This window comes from Vigna unguiculata, chromosome 2 (genome assembly GCF_004118075.2).
Source record: "Vigna unguiculata cultivar IT97K-499-35 chromosome 2, ASM411807v1, whole genome shotgun sequence".
Classification (NCBI taxonomy): domain Eukaryota; kingdom Viridiplantae; phylum Streptophyta; class Magnoliopsida; order Fabales; family Fabaceae; genus Vigna; species Vigna unguiculata.
In genome coordinates this window covers 24,206,423-24,222,886 of record NC_040280.1, presented here as the reverse complement: position 1 = coordinate 24,222,886, position 16,464 = coordinate 24,206,423, and the positions used below count along the sequence as shown (strand labels likewise).

The window sequence follows — 16,464 nt, the reverse complement described above, 5'->3', positions numbered from 1 at the left end:
ATACTAAGGGTTAGGTATGTACCAAACGCCCCTCGCTTTACATGTTGGAATATAATTAAGCTACAAAAATTTCGGTGTTTAATTATATCTATTGACAAATTCATATCATGCCACTACTTTAATTCTACGTACGTCGTCATTCTGGCATATAAGGACACGAAAACTCTTAACAAAAACTCCTATTATTAATGGTAAAAAGTTAAGTCAATTTTGTTAATTGAATTAGTAGTTGTCAAGTGTTATTCAGTATTTAAAAAAGTTGTTACTCTAGGATTTCATTATAAGAACATTGAATTTAGCTGAATTTTGCAAGTTTCTTCACGTAACTCTTTTAGTTAATTATGTGTCTTTCCACACACATTTTTTATTTTAATTTTAAATGTATTTTTATAGTACGATATACAAAAAAAAATTACTTTTTTCAAAATGTTAAATTCAATGTTAAGTACCCCATAATTATTTCTTAAAAGTTCACGTACATAAAAGGAGCACTTGTATACATATATAAGGTCATTCACTTCCCACACGTATTCTGAAGGTGCATATTAAGGTTCCAAAGAGATTTAATATAGAAAAACAATTCCAAAGAAAAATATCTATCATCAAATATTCATCTCCTGTACGTATACGGTTTTCTGCAACTCTATTATCGGTTTTTGCAAAAAAAAAGAAAACAACGGTGAAAGTCAAGGTTTGTGTGTGTTCTTCAGAATTTGAATACTATGGAACAGCGTTCTGAGTTTTCTTTTTTTGCCACCAACAGCATAATGAAGCTCATTTTGGCATTCTTTGACATATTCTTCTGACCTTTATAACCAGAAATGAAGCTTCAAGTTACTTGCAGGTTGATACTGGTAAGAGATGATGATGGAAACTAATACGAGGAAACAAGTTCCGCTCCAATGGTGGTTTAGAAAGGCTTTGCTTCTCAGCTTAATCTTTTTCGCTTTCTGCTCTGACACTTCTCAGAGTGTCTCGTTTAGGTTCTCCCTATACTCTTTGTTTTTCTTCATTATAATCAGCAATGTTGCTTTTTCTCTATGCTTATCTTCGTGTGACTGAAAAACGAAAAAGGAAATCATAAGATGAGAAAACGCAGTCAGAAAAAGACATCATGAAAAACTATGTACTTAGCAGCAGTCATGTTTTTCTGTCTGTTTTCAGAACTGTATAACTATATATGGTTTCTGTGACATGGTGCTTTTCACTTTCATCCTTTACTTTATGGTAGAAAAATGAGATTTTTGAAGTTAGCCATGAAAAAGAGTTTTGAATCCACGTCTTCTCCCGTTCCATGCATTTAATGACGCAAAATTTGATGAAAATGCAATTCACTATAACGTCTTTTAAGTCTCACCAAATGCATTATTCAAGAAGACTCTTTCTTGATCATAATAGTATAGGCTTATGGTCTACTTCAGATTCAACCCAATCTTCCTTTCAAAACATAACAATTTAAGGTTCATACACCTAAAATTGAAGTCTGTCATTTTTCATATTTATATATATGTATACGTGTTACTTTGCATGTTTATATATCTGCAACTTCATAGATTTTTCACTGGGTTTTATATTACTTTATTTCTCATATATTCTATTTCTCTCTCTCTTTTCATCTACATTTTATACTAGATATAGAATGTAAGCTATCAAGTTCCATATAAAATAGACACGGTAACGGTACCCTTTGAATTAGGATAATGATTTTTGATAACTAAATTTTTGTAACATATTTTAAATTTTTTTTAATATAAAGAAATGAAAAAAAATAAAAAATAAAAAGTCATGTAGAAAATATCATGATAAAGTTGTAATAATTATTAAAAAATCATTTTTCTTTAAATTATTACTTTTCCTGCCACCTTTTAACTCTCTCTCTCTCTCCTCCTCTCTTTCTCAAGCAATAAACCTTATTATTTTAATCCTATACTTAAATATAAATATTAAGAAAAAAAAATCCTTAAAAATAAGTAGATTTAAATAAGGCCATGTTAATTATATATATTAAAATGAATTATTTTTACCTTTACTTCATATAACTGAATAAATATACTTGTGTGGGGACTGGGGTAGTTTTACATTAATTGATGCGCATAGATAGGTGAAAGTAGATCGTTTTTCAAAATTGAACAACTTAAGTTGGCAAAATGTCCAATAGTAACTGCCCTTGACATTAAATGCCATCTTTCTCTTCCTTCAAGAATATAATATAATGTGACACAAATAATTAACATTTCAACTATTTAATTCATATATGTAAATATATTGATTTTTTTCTGAGAATTTTTTTAACGATTATATATATAATATATTTTTTTATTATTAGCAGTATACAAATTTTATATCATAGCGTATTAATTTTAAACTCATTATATTATGTTTACTTTTGTTTTGTTATTATAAAGACAAAAGGGAGTGTAAGAGTTTTTATTATTCTTTCCTCGCAAATATGCGAAGTTACTTTCTCTGAATTTCATTCTGTTTGGAAGTAGAAGGAATATGAGAGGGGGAGTTTCTTAAAAATGGAAAATAAGTGAGTTTTATGTTTTTTTAGTTTGATTAAAAAAAGAAAGATTAAATAAAAATGAAGATATTATTTTAAAACGAATATAAACAAGAAGTTATTATTCTTATCTGAAAAATCATAGCTCCACTTTAGTTTTTCGGGCAAGGATGCTAAATGAAAACATTTTGAGGTGAGTTCAAATGTTCTTTTTCCCCATTCTCTTTTTGTTGTTTCAACCAATGAGCAACATATTTTATTCGTTTTCTTTTTAAATCAATGATGAAAGCGATTGTGTTTTGTTTCCAATTCCAATAGCTAGGTTTCCAAAAACGTTCTTTTTCATGAATTACAATCATAATTAAGCACAACATACAGCTTTTGGGAAAAGGAAAAACAATAAACCGTTTTGTATAACTAAATATCAATTTGTATTATTATTATTATTACGTTGCTTATTACATATAACCTTTTTATATCTATTTTTCTTTTTCAAGTTACTCATTATTTTATCTTTTTCTAATAAAAAATCAGAAAATATTGTACAACTATGCATTCATTCATTTCGGTCTCAACTTTTGTTTATATGATGGACAAATTAATTTTGTTTACATCTATTACATTTTTTTTAATCTTTTTTCTTATCATGTCATATATAATCTATAAATCTATTATTTTTGTGTAATTATTATACTTTTTTATTCTCTCTGATTTTTAACTTTCTTCTTTCCCTTCGATACTCCCACTTGCAGAAGGGGTTTGAAGACTACTACTGCTGCTGTCAAGCTGAATAAAAATCAAGACCAGGTGCTAAATGTTCTTTTTAATGATAGAATTCATTCAGGATATTGAAAAAAAGAAAGAAAGAAATAACCATTTATTGGTTTTGATTTTGTTGTCAAATACTTAGGTTTTAACAGTTTAAAGTCTTGAGATGATTTTCAGGTAGTGATCGGAAACGGCATAGTTTCCCTGAATTTGTCAAATCCCGAAGGCTATATTATTGGACTATATTATGACGGAACTCAGAATATACTTGATAATAAAAACGAACAATTTGATAGAGGGTATGTATATATCTTACACTTATTCACGCTAAATAAATTACATTGAAGTTATGTTCGATTTTCTTACAATGTATATCATGGAAAAAAGGTTAATTCGATCCACATTAAGTCATGGCTAGTTTTTCATAACAAATAACCTCATATTTATAGGTACTTAGACGTTGTTTGGAACGAAGCAGGACAACCTGGGATCTTTGAGAGGTACAGTATTTGCATTATTTTAGAAAATATCGATTAATTTAAACTTCTATAGACAAATTTGATCAACCTTCGTTATGCATGCAGCCATGCATTATGCTCTGTTTCAGTTAAAGAGACAAATTAATGATTGATACTGTGCTGCAGAATCCATGGGACAAAATTCTCAGTCATTGAAGCAAGTGATACTGTGGTGGAGATTTCCTTTTTAAAAACATGGAGTGCTTCCATGAAAGGCTCAAGTGTACCCATAAACATAGACTTAAGGTGTGGATTTCAAACTTAAATGATTTCGTACACTTTGAAACAGATGCAGAATTAGCACCTCAACATTGTCTGACATAAACGTATTTTGGTGCAGGTATATATTACGAAGAGGCGATTCTGGGTTTTATTCATACGCAATATTTACTCGTCCACCAGGACTTCCTGCAGTCACGGTTGATCAAATTAGAATTGTTTACAAACTCGACGAAGACAGGTAACTAGAAAATTGTTGCTGTGAGACAAGTTAAAAAACATAATTTGCCTTTGAATTTGAAAAAATTAATGTTGGTAATTTTCATTGACTCGTAAAAAACAATGTTGATTAGTTTGAGGTTAATATCATTTTAAAAGTGGAAGAGTAAAGAAAAATGATGCAGGTTCCACTATATGGCCATATCTGATACAAGGCAAAGGAAGATGCCAACTGCAGAAGACAGAAGAACGGGCCAGGTCCTGGCGTATCCTGAAGCTGTTCTCTTAACCCATGAAACTGACCCACAAATTCGAGGAGAGGTGATTCTTTATCGGTTATGCCTCTGGTTGAATTGACATTGAATCTTTCTATTTTATTTTTGTTGATTATAATGTGTCTGAATCGAAAAATTTGTTGGGTTTTAGGTTGATGATAAATACCAATACTCGACAGAGAACAAAGATAACTCTGTTCATGGGTGGATTACAGAGGATGATTCAGCACCAGTGGGTTTCTGGGTGATAACTCCCAGTAATGAGTTCCGCAATGGTGGGCCCGTTAAACAAGAACTCACTTCTCATGTTGGCCCAACTTCTCTTTCCGTAAGACCTAACGAATCCCTCAATGCATCAACAATTTCTTATTAGAGTTTCCTCTTGTATTAAGTAGATAATTGGTATTAAACATGTTACAGAAAATTATAATACTATGTTAAACATGTATCAGTATTTGAATATTATCATTCAGATTAATACTTCTGTACTTCTGCTTTCGTTGTTGTTGTTGTTCTAACCTTCTTATTGTTTGTGTGTGCAGATGTTTACTAGCACTCATTATGCTGGTAAGAAGGTAATCATTGCATTTGATGAAGGGGAGACTTATAAAAAAGTTTTTGGGCCAATTTTTGTTTATCTTAACTCTGCTACAACCAAAACTCAGTTTAAGTCTCTGTGGGCAGATGCTGTAGAACAGGTACTTATTATTACCTTTAACACTCACATATGATCGATCATTCATTGTACATTATTCCAGTGAAGTATTATATTATGACACAATATATTGTTGTTCTTTGGCAAATTAGTTATCCAATGAAGAAAAAAAATGGCCTTATGATTTCATTGGATCAAAAGATTTTTTTCCATCCAGTCAACGGGGAATGGTGTCAGGAAAACTTCAAGTTAAAGATGGGTATATGATAATTCTTTATTTGCCTTCATTTTATTGTTTGATTACATAGAATCAACTTATATTACTTTGTCTAATTCATTAGGGGAGGGACCACTCAGCCAGCTAAAAGTTCTTACGTTGGTCTAGCTTTACCTGGAGATGCAGGATCATGGCAAATAGAAAGCAAGGTAGTGAGTTTTAATATCTTGAATTTTGAATGACTAGTGAAGCATTCAGCTAAAATGTGTTTGCCCTTTGTATGATATTCACAGGGTTATCAATTCTGGACTCAAACTGACAAAGATGGAAGCTTCTCAATTACAAATATTGTACCTGGGAGTTACAACTTGTATGCATGGGTCCCTGGTTTCATTGGAAATTATAAATATGAAGTCAATGTTGATATCAAACCAGGTAAAATATCTTCTTCTCTCACGTGTGTTAAGTATAAAAATAGTTATGCTTTTATCCAAAGATTTAAACTTTTGGAGCAATTGATTCATGGCATGGCATTAGAATATAGTTCACTTTTGTAGCCTTAATGAAAAAAAGTTAGTTTTCAGTATAAGTTACATAGTAATTTACGCTTTTGAGATGTTAGTAAATACCAAAAATAATTATAACTTGGTTCCTAAGATAACTTGTATGTAAAATGTAATGTAGGAGACAACATAAACTTGGGTTCACTTGTATACAGTCCTCCAAGAAATGGTCCTACTTTATGGGAAATTGGGATCCCAGATAGGTCAGCTGCGGAGTTCTATGTACCAGACCCTTACCCAAAGCTTGTGAACAAATTGTACCTAAACGATAGCAAAAACAGGTTAGCCCAAAACTCATTGTCAACAACAAATTTTGACACTTTATTTTCAGTTTTCCTCAAAGTATTTCTACTGTGACAGGTTTAGGCAATACGGCTTGTGGGGACGTTACACTGATTTATATCCAAAAAAAGATCTCATTTTCACAGTCGGTGTTTCTGAGTATCAGAAGGATTGGTTTTATGCTCAAGTTACCAGGTAAATTTTGTTTAACATACAGAAATTTTTATGATTGTCATCATCAGTTTAGTTTTCTCCTCTAAATTACACACTGATGCATATAGGACCACAGAACCGGGCAAATTCGTTCCAACCACATGGCAGATTCAATTCCAGCTTGAGAATATCATAAAGGGAGCAAACTACACACTGCAATTGGCCTTGGCATCTGCCACTAATTCTGAATTGGAGGTACAACAATTTACTTTTTTCATGATTGATCCTTTTTTTCTGCTATATATGAGTATCATGTATAACATGTTTTGAGATAAATGATCAGGTTAGGATCAACAAGCCGAATTCAAACCCTCCATACTTCTCATCACAAGATTTAATTGGCAGTGACAATGCCATAGCGAGGCACGGCATCCATGGATTGTATAAGTTGTACAGTGTAGGTGTAAACAGTAATCAATTGGTAAAAGGAAAAAACACCATCTATTTGACACAGTCAAATGCCAAAACTCCATTTGAAGGAATTATGTATGATTATATTCGATTGGAGACTCCTCCAACAACTAAAAAATAAACTTCATTGTGCCTTGAACTTGTATAGTTGAGTGATCTGCATTAGGATTCTTTCATCTTGTAATTTGCAGACAAGCATGCATCATAACATCAGCTTTTGCATATAGGAATCATGAAATTATGATCAGAGAATAAAACCGGTATTTTCTTTTAATATACCTGTGTCTTCTTGCTTGTTGTATTTGTATGACGAAGAATATTGATATTAAGAGATGGATAGGTTGCTGATTTTTTGTTGTTATTAATCCATTTTGCTGATACAGAATTATAAAAAAAAATCTTTAAAAATTTGATGTATTTGGTGCTCGAAAATTAATTTGATGGGTGATCAATACTTTTTTCAGTTTCAACTTCAATGATCATAATCCCCTTCAAATTTTGAAATGGAAGCCTGTAAAAAATTGTTTGCTTCAGTTGCCATGTACAGAGCTAGAAGAATATTACATATTTATTAAAAGAAATGGGCTGACACAAGAAAATGCAATGAAGAAATATAATGTAACAGTATATTGGTATACCACAAATAAACTCAGAGAGAGAACAGAATAGAATTTTACACTTTGTAAGTATTATTCAGTCAACACTGATCACAGAGTTAGCAAAGGCTATATATACAAGAAACAAGGAGACAATAGGAAAGTTAACTAAGCTAACTGTCACGTGTAGAAAAACAGAAAAAACAGTAACAGCCAATTCTGGTTTGATAAACCAACAGCACAGCCACGTTTAACAACCCATAAAAACGTGTAAGACTAAAACTAGTTTTTCAATCTCTAACCATGTCGAACAAGAAACTCAATTGACTAATAAAAACCAAATCCTAACAAAAACTCAATACGACAAACACACATAATGCTAAGAACAAAAACAAAAAGATTCATTCTCATACCCTACGTTCAGTTTCTGAAATCTAAAACACTTATGCATACTCTTTATTCAGGAACTTGGCTTCAACGTGTTTCCAATATCAATAACAAATCGATACTTCACATCTGCTTTGAGGAGGCGTTCCATTGCAGTGTTCACATAATCCATTTCAATAACTTCGATATCAGGTTTCACATCATGCTTCGCAGCAAAATCGATCATTTCTTGCGTCTCTTTCATCCCTCCAATTGCACTGCCACCAACCATCTTCCTCCCTGTCAATTGTGCAGAGTTATGGTGAGAATAGTAATCACATCACGATTCAAACCCGGAAGTGTGTAATTGATGGCATTATTTTTTATGCATGCTTACCCGTAAGTAAGGAAAATGCTGGAACCTCCAGAGGCTTCTCTGGTGCACCAATCATGACTAATTTACCATGAGCCTTCAACAGGCCAATCAAAGGCACGAGAGAATGATCAGCAGAAACTGTGTCAATGATTCCATCAAAGGTTCCCATAACAGCCTACACAGACGTTTTAGTCATGAACATTAGAAGTTGGTGAATGCTTTTACTTCGCAACAAAGAAGCAACTTTATAACACACACAACATGTAACTAGTGACAAACATTTTCTTAAAAATGTCACCCAAAACTTTTCTAACCCTAGTATTTTGAAGGAAAAAAAAAACCCTAATTTTTGTTACTATAAATTTTGTGAGTAATAATTACCATCATCTCATCTTGTTCACGGCTAACAACAAATGAATCAGCTCCCATGTGTTCAATGGCTTCCTTCTTTTGTTGGGAGAGGTACTAATTACGGTGACCTTAAGTCCAAGAGCTTTGGCAAACTTGACAGCCATGTGACCAAGTCCACCAAGACCAACCACACCAATATGAAGTCCAGGCTTGTCAAGTCCATAATATTTCAAAGGGCTATACACTGAGATTCCAGCACACAGGAGAGGTGCAGCAGCATCAAGAGGTAGGCTATCTGGAATGCGAACCACAAAGTGTTCATCTACAACCATTGAGTCAGAGTAGCCTCCGTATGTTATGGTGCCATCAACATACTTCCCACTGTATGTGAAAATCATTTTGGGACAGTAATTCTCAAGACCTTCACTACAGTTCTGACATGAGTTACAGGATCCAGCCATGCCCCCCACACCAACTCTGTCTCCAACTTTGAACTTTTGCACCTTGCTTCCCACTTCTGTCACCACACCGGAAACCTCGTGCCTACACAATCCAATCAAATTTAACATGTTATATCATGAACTGACCTTCACTTACATTTAGAAACTTCAAAAATGATTGTGTAGTGTTGTAAGATTCAATCTCAGGTGAAAAGAAGGATCTGCAAGGTTTGGGAAATTATCTGACTATTTTCAATTTAAGTAAACTTTTAAACCAGTCCTTCATATACTAAAGACACAAACTTATTTGTACAAGGAGAAAGAAAAAAATATGGAAATGAAAAGAATGTTAAAATTTGAGAAAGATTTTCCTATAAATGATAAAGCATGTATAAAATATAGAATAAACTCTCTTAAAATATAAAAAATAGACTGTATAAAAATATATAGAATAAATTCGATAAAAGTACAAATCAATAGACTGATTTAATGTACGAATAACAAATCTTATCCATCGCATCAGAATGTAGAAAAGGAAAAGAAAAGCACATTATATATTATTGACATATACATACCCAGGAACAATAGGATAGATTGAACAGCCCCAGACATTCTTTAACATATGTAAGTCTGAGTGACATATTCCACAGTACATTACTTTAATTGCAACATCTTTCTCCCCTGTTGCCCTGTCAAAATTATACATGTCAACATCTTTTCAAAACTCAAAAATTAAATTATCACTGAAGATTCCTATTTATTTTGGCATTCAAAAAATAAAAAGATATTAAATACTTTTTCGTTATCAAATTTAACTTGTGTATATATATTAGGTTGGACACTTCCAAAAAGTTCAAACTTATCAAAATCATATTCCTAATAACACTTCTTCGGATATATGAATTTGACTCTTTTATACTCATATTTAATATTAATAAAATTTAATCTATTTATTTGTGTCATTCCATATTGAAATGGTTTTTCAGATTAATACTATTGATATCTTTTTTATGATTGTTATTAGCACGTTCTATTATCGTTGCTCTCAATTTGTTACAAGTTTGGAAAATTATTTAGGATGCATACTTGAATTTTTCTTTTTTTATTGTTATGTTATCGTTTCCTCTATCAATATATTCAAATCCTACCTCTCTAATTATTTTATTTTAATTTTTGGAAAATATTTTTTCCACTATGTAGATCATTTGCATTTGAGCCCTTGTTCTAAATTTAAAGAAAACTAATTCAACATCAGTAAAATGTAAAGAGAAATAGAACAGTAATAAAAATCAAGGGAAGAACAGAATAACAATAATCAAATTAAAAATTACAAAAATAAAAAAATAAAAAATTCAATTAAAAAATGTTGAGATTTAGATGTTAGAGACAAAGAAAAACATATTTAAGTCAATAATTCATACTTTATCTCATTGATCAAATATCCTTGAAAACAAAAGAAAAATGAATGAATAAAAGTAATTTGAAAACATGAAAAATGTATAAGGAATGGTGCCCGATGCATACCTTCTGGAGAAGTTGAAAGGGGAGAGAATGGCAGAAGTGTCCCTTGCTGCCCATCCAAATGCCTTGTTGGGATGCTCTGTCTCTGCTCGTGAAGCCATTTCAATTGCAGAACAGAGAGTAATAAGAGTGTCAAAACGTTGCACTTCTTAATGCTTAGTTCAAAGAGTGCCTCTGAGAGAAAAATTGAGGGTAACAGCAATAGCAGAACCCATATTTAACCAGTGATGCCAACTGCTGCAATTAACTGAAACACAGATTGGATTCAGAAATAAGTCAAATAGTAAATATACAATTAATATTTCTATTGTTTTTAATGATAAGTATATGTTTGGCATTTTTTTTTTCATTTTTTAACAAAATTTAATATTAAGTACGTAGATTAACATTACACTTTAGATATGCTTTTAGTTTTTATCTCGATCACATGAAGTTTCGGCATGGTTATTATGGTGGGAGAAAGAAGTCTGCTTAGAGTGTTAGCCCAGAGGTGAGATAAATTATAAAATTATAACCTAACTTCAGCCACCAAGTTTATAGAGAATTCCGACTCATTAAGAACTCCAGTTTATTCTCTTAGATAACCCTTTAGGCACTTCCTCACTTTCTCTGAAAACATATCCATAATTGAACCCAGATTATCCAAACCCAGTTTATGAAAGCCAGTTTCTGAAAATCCTGTAATGGATTTCGAAATCTAGAAAAATCTAAAATAGGATTTGGATTTCTAGGAAAATTTAGAATCGTATTTCAAAATACTAGAAATAATACATAATCAAATTTCAAAATTTGAAAAAATCCAGAAATGAATTTTAAAATTCGAGAAAATCCAAAGTCAGATTTCAATATTCGGGAAAATCCAGAACCAGATTTTAAAATTTGGAGATTTCCAGAACCGGATTTTCCGGTTTCTGAAAATACAAAACCCTATTTCACAATCCAAAAAATATATAGAACCGATATCCAAAAAATTCCAAAATCTGAAAAATTATGAAACCAGATTTGAAAATCCGTGAAATATATATAATCTGAAGGGTTAGAATCGGCATCACTTTGAGGTACAGAAGGAAACTGTGAGGTACAGGAAGAAAGCCAATGTTAGATAAGAAAATGTATAATTAGTCGCATAGTATCCAGTTTGGTACTGAAGTTTCTAATTGGTACCCGGTTTAAAAAAAGTCTCAATTACATACCCAAATTAGTTTAAGTGCACCAATTGAGTCCATTTCAGTTGACGCCGTTAGAAAAGTTAACGTTGACTGATAGTGGTTGGTCTCTGAATTAAATTTGGAACACGTGGTGATTAATTTTTACTGACGTGGAAATGTGGGAAGAATATTAAATATGTTTTGTAATGAAAAAATAAAAAAAGAAAAGAACGAAAATAAAAAAGAAAAGAACGAAAATAAAAATTAGGGGCGAGAAGTTAAAAAGAAGTGGCAGAAGGTTGTGATAAAGACGTGAAATTGGGGAAAATTGAAGCAGGGGAGACGAAGTTGTTCGCGAGGTGGTGGAGAAATTGAAGGCAGATTTGGAACACTGAAGTGTTTCTCTAAAATAATTAGGGCACCACGAAGTGGTGCACGATTGTTCGCGAAGTGTTATAATTTTAGTATTTTTCTAAAATAATTTTAATATGTTCAGAAAGATGGAAGAAGGAATAGGAGAGTGAAAGTGGTGGAATAGCAGAAGGGTTTTTGGTGGGTTTTGCTTCCCTCACTCCATTATTCCCATTCCCAGTTTTTGGCGGCCAATTCCAGTATTTCCTATCCTACACCCTCCCCACTCCTCCTCTCGCAGTTTCTTCTCCTCCACTCTCTCCAGAGACGACGGCGTCTCCCTCTGCTGCCAGATGTGGATCGACGAAACAAAATCGAGGAGACGCTCTGCTGTTGGGAACCCCACGAAGAACACGAACAACCTTCTTTACGAGACATTGCGGAATTGGAAAACGAGTGGAAGAACAAACGAAATTAGGGCACCACTTACTGTACGGATATTGATGAAGAAAAAACTGGATTAGGGCAGAAGATAGGGAGGAAGAAGACAACGAAAATGGGGGCAAATCTCCTTTAAATGTAAATACCACGTGGTCACTGTACAATTATAATTTCAACCACTCATGTGTTATTATTTGACACGTATCCCTTCTGCACTGCCACCTCACCTTTTTCTAACCGCCGTTTCTGAACATTTAACGGTTTGGACTCAATTGGTGCACTTAAACTAATTTGGGTACGTAATTGAGACTTTTTTTAAACCGGGTACCAATTAGAAACTTCAGTACCAAACTGGGTACTATGCGACTAATTATACCATAAGAAAAAAATGGCTCCCACGAAATTGAAATTAGACGTATTATAATATTAAAAACATAAAATACTCTAGTCATCACTTTATGTACGGATACGATATATTTATCAAGTATGACACGACGTGCTGATATATTTATTTTAAAAATAATAAAATATATATATTAAAAAGTGTGTTATAATTCTTAAAAATACAATAAATATAGTTGTTATTTATGAATCAAAATTAAAATTATATATATTAATCATTGTTAATATAAAAATTTATAAATTACCATCTCGTATAAATACATTATATGATAAATTTCATACTTTTTTGATGGATTAAATTATTTTAAAATTATATGATTGATATCGGGAGAATCAAATACTTTGTGGAATACACGTGTACAGTATCCATTATCCACATGTACATTTAATATATTATATTATGCACACTGAAGTATGAAGTATGGATCCATCGTAGCTCATCTATCATGCCTTAAAAAAATGAGCCCCACTGATACATTCACGCCACACTGCTATAGATCCACATTAAAAAAAAATTCAAAGAAAACATAAAATCAGACACAGCCTTGAATAGCATTTCCAGAAACAGAAACTCCAAAGTCTCAAAACACAGTTCAAACTATTATCAAGTAAAATGGCAAGATGAGAGCAAGGCAGTGAATCCTATAGAAACTAAACCAGAAAAAAGAAAAGAAAAAAAAAATAATACAGGGAATAGGGAGCAAGGCCGGGAGAGAATCGGACTTACCTAAGAACGGAATCGGGTTGCTGGTGATGAACCTCGCTGACGCTATCGAAGCTGGAGAATCCGCAGCGAACCCGAACGGAGAAGGTTCCAGAGGGTCTGGCGGAACTCGTCGGAATCTCGCTGATATCTCGCCGGCGTTCGGAAGTTGCAGATTGTTGAGCGAGGGATTGAGGGCAGGAAACGAAAAGCATGTGGTTGGGTCTGTGGTGAGCTTCGTGTGTGAAGAAGAAGGGAGAACGAAGAAGGAAGGTGTGCTCTGTTGGGGATGAACTGGAGATGAGAAAGGAGGGGAAGGTAAGATTCGTATCTGTGGATGAAAAATTAGGGAAAAATAGGAAGAAGATGAGTTGGAAGAAAGTTGAGGGAGTGATGACTGTGGAAGAATAATATAAGAAAGAAAAGAGAGGAAGTGCAGCCTTGTAGTGTGGTGGGTGTTGCATTAGCTGATAGCACATAATATATTAATTCATTAAATAAATCAAATTTATATTTATTAGAAAAAAATATATTATTATATAATTATGATTTTGTATTTTTTAAAATAAAAAAATTCTTATTAACCTTGTTAGTATATATATATATATATATATATATATATATATATATATATATATATATATATATATATATATATATATATATATATATATATATATATAATATGTATTATTTTTAGTTAGATATGTCATTTTATTTAAATAAATTTATCCAATAAGGATTAATTAAGTTTATTTTTTCATTTAATTCTATTTATTTGTTAAACCATACTCATATTTTAATTTGGATCATATATCCGTGTTCAACACGTATCCATGTCTAACAAGTATATGTGTCCGATACTTTAGGATATTTTGTTAACGCTATACTGATCAATGAAGTATTTAATCTATAAAACAATAGTATTTTTATGACGACAATAATTTATAATTTTTTATGTTAACAACTCTAATACATATAATTTTAATTTGCATTCACAAAACATCAATCATATATTTTTTATTTTTTAAAATATTGTACATACATTTTTCAATACACATATATCACGTATCTTATTATTTTTATTTTTTAAATTAATATATGAATATATCGGATAGGTGTCATATTCGATATAACATATATCATAGCTAGAGAATACCTAGGGACGGGAGACAACTCTCTCTAAGGAACTCGGCAAAATAGCTCCGTAACTTCGGGAGAATGGGTGCCTCCTCACAAAGGGAGTCGCAGTGACCAGGCCCAAGCGACTATTTACCAAAAGCACAGGTCTCCACAAAGTCGTAAGACCATGTATGGAGGCTGACGCCTGCCCAGTGCCGGAAGGTCAAGGAAGTTGGTGACTTGATGACAGGGGAGCCGACGACAGAAGCCCCGGTGAACGGCGATCGTAACTATAACGGTCCTAAGGTAGCGAAATTCCTTGTCGGGTAAGTTTCGACCCGCACGAAAGACGTAACGATTTGGACACTGTCTCGGAGAGAGACTCGATGAAATAGACATGTCTGTGAAAATGCGGACTACCTGCACCTGGACAGAAAGACCCTATGAAGCTTACAATATTTTTTTATAATTTTTGTTGTATGTAATTTTAACATAACATTGTATAATAAAAAGTTTAATTCCAATTTTAAATGTTAAGTAATTAAAAATGTTTAAAATTATATAATAATCAATTCTCTTCATAAAATTAAAATAAATGATAATATATAAAAATAAACAAAGAATGATAAAAACATGTATTAAAATATAAATACTGTAATGGAAGAAAAATAAATAAAATAGAAACTGTAAGTTAAAATTAAAATAAACTACTTTAATATTCTTCTCCAACTCCGTCGTAAATTAGTCAAATAATATTCCGTGACTGTTTTCTAACGCTGTGTTCACTTGGAGGAGAGTAATTAGGAGAGAGTGAGTGGATGGATTTGAGTTGATTTAAAAATGAATTTTGTGTTATTTTTTCTTAAGGATTTAGAAGTGATGGTGAGTAAATTTAGAAGTAATTTTTGTGAAAGTTTGTGAAAAATTTGATTGATTTGATAGATTAAAAAATATGTTTTAATAGAAGTAATAATGAGATTACCATTTTGCCTTTAGTTTAATAAGTATTATAAATTGATCTTTGTGAGTAAATCTATTTTCATAATTTTTTTTAAACACTACAAATGAAAATAAATAAAAAATCTACGCAAAAAGAAAATAATAAAAAACTGCTACAAACCAAGCAGCCACGAAAAGCAGGATCGGATCTGCACTATGTGGATCCAATCCTCAAAATCGCATATCGGATCCATGCCAATGGGATCGAATCTCAACACCCCCATATTTGATCCATGCACGTGAGAGAGGAGGGGATAAACTTGTAATAGCGCAATTTAATCCTAACAATCAGCTCATAACGGGAGAGATTATTAATCCTTTGGATCTCTGTAATCATCGTTATGTCATCCGCACAAAATCTCGTAAACAAACATCATATGAACTTTAATTTCCATCTTCGCAAATACACTCTCCTTAAAGCGAACACAATATAAAGCATGAACTAAACAAAGTTATTTAAAATTTTGAACAGATGATGATTAAAGATCAATATTTTATAAGAATCAGAAACCACAATTCACATCTCCTAAAAAAATTCATATTTTCTACTAATTTTATTTTAATTTTTTAAAAAAATATTTATAAATTTTATTAGAAAAAAAATTTACTAAAAATTACTACTAAATTTTTTGTAAAATATTTTGTATTGAACACTTTTCACATTAAATTTTATAAAAATACTTACAAATTTTATAATTTTGTAAAAAATAATTACTTATGAAGAAATTATCTATCAATTAAGATTCTTAAAAAAATAACAAAAAGAAATCTTTTTTTACAAATTTTTTTAACAAATTTATTAAAA

General features: G+C 31.8%; 2 protein-coding genes across 3 annotated transcripts; one reads left to right on the top strand and one right to left on the bottom strand.

Annotated features, from left to right (window-relative positions):
- The first annotated feature begins 481 nt into the window (after positions 1-481).
- LOC114168587 (rhamnogalacturonate lyase-like) lies at positions 482-7,119 on the top strand. 2 transcript variants are annotated; one of them, XR_003600705.1, is made up of 17 exons: positions 482-691; positions 820-983; positions 3,256-3,310; positions 3,449-3,570; positions 3,721-3,771; positions 3,916-4,035; positions 4,130-4,249; positions 4,413-4,548; positions 4,654-4,830; positions 5,045-5,200; positions 5,310-5,416; positions 5,499-5,583; positions 5,668-5,809; positions 6,059-6,218; positions 6,298-6,414; positions 6,509-6,627; positions 6,716-6,836. XR_003600705.1 is itself a non-coding variant. In XM_028053477.1 (17 exons), the coding sequence occupies exons 2-17, from the start codon at positions 862-864 to the stop codon at positions 6,962-6,964; spliced, it is 2,046 nt and encodes a 681-aa protein (XP_027909278.1). In that variant the 5' UTR covers positions 487-691; positions 820-861; the 3' UTR covers positions 6,965-7,119. The 2 variants fall into 2 exon arrangements, 1 of the variants encoding a protein (XP_027909278.1); XM_028053477.1 differs by having other exon boundaries at positions 487-691; positions 6,501-6,627; positions 6,716-7,119.
- Positions 7,120-7,501: 382 nt separating this feature from the next.
- LOC114173304 (probable mannitol dehydrogenase) lies at positions 7,502-13,978 on the bottom strand. The gene is given in 7 exon segments (XM_028057598.1): positions 7,502-8,105; positions 8,203-8,356; positions 8,563-8,642; positions 8,645-9,075; positions 9,548-9,661; positions 10,497-10,740; positions 13,563-13,978. Coding segments are annotated over 6 exon segments (1,083 nt in total). The 5' UTR covers positions 10,595-10,740; positions 13,563-13,978; the 3' UTR covers positions 7,502-7,899.
- Between the last annotated feature and the right edge of the window lie 2,486 nt (positions 13,979-16,464).

Excerpts from the sequence above, each read along its gene's own strand:
- LOC114168587 (XM_028053477.1), top strand. The coding sequence starts at position 862 with ATGATGATGGAAACTAATACGAGGAAACAAGTTCCGCTCCAATGGTGG. Across the intron at positions 4,250-4,412 it reads TACAAACTCGACGAAGACAG|GTTCCACTATATGGCCATAT; the intron begins GTAACTAGAAAA and ends AAAATGATGCAG. Across the intron at positions 5,417-5,498 it reads AAACTTCAAGTTAAAGATGG|GGGAGGGACCACTCAGCCAG; the intron begins GTATATGATAAT and ends CTAATTCATTAG.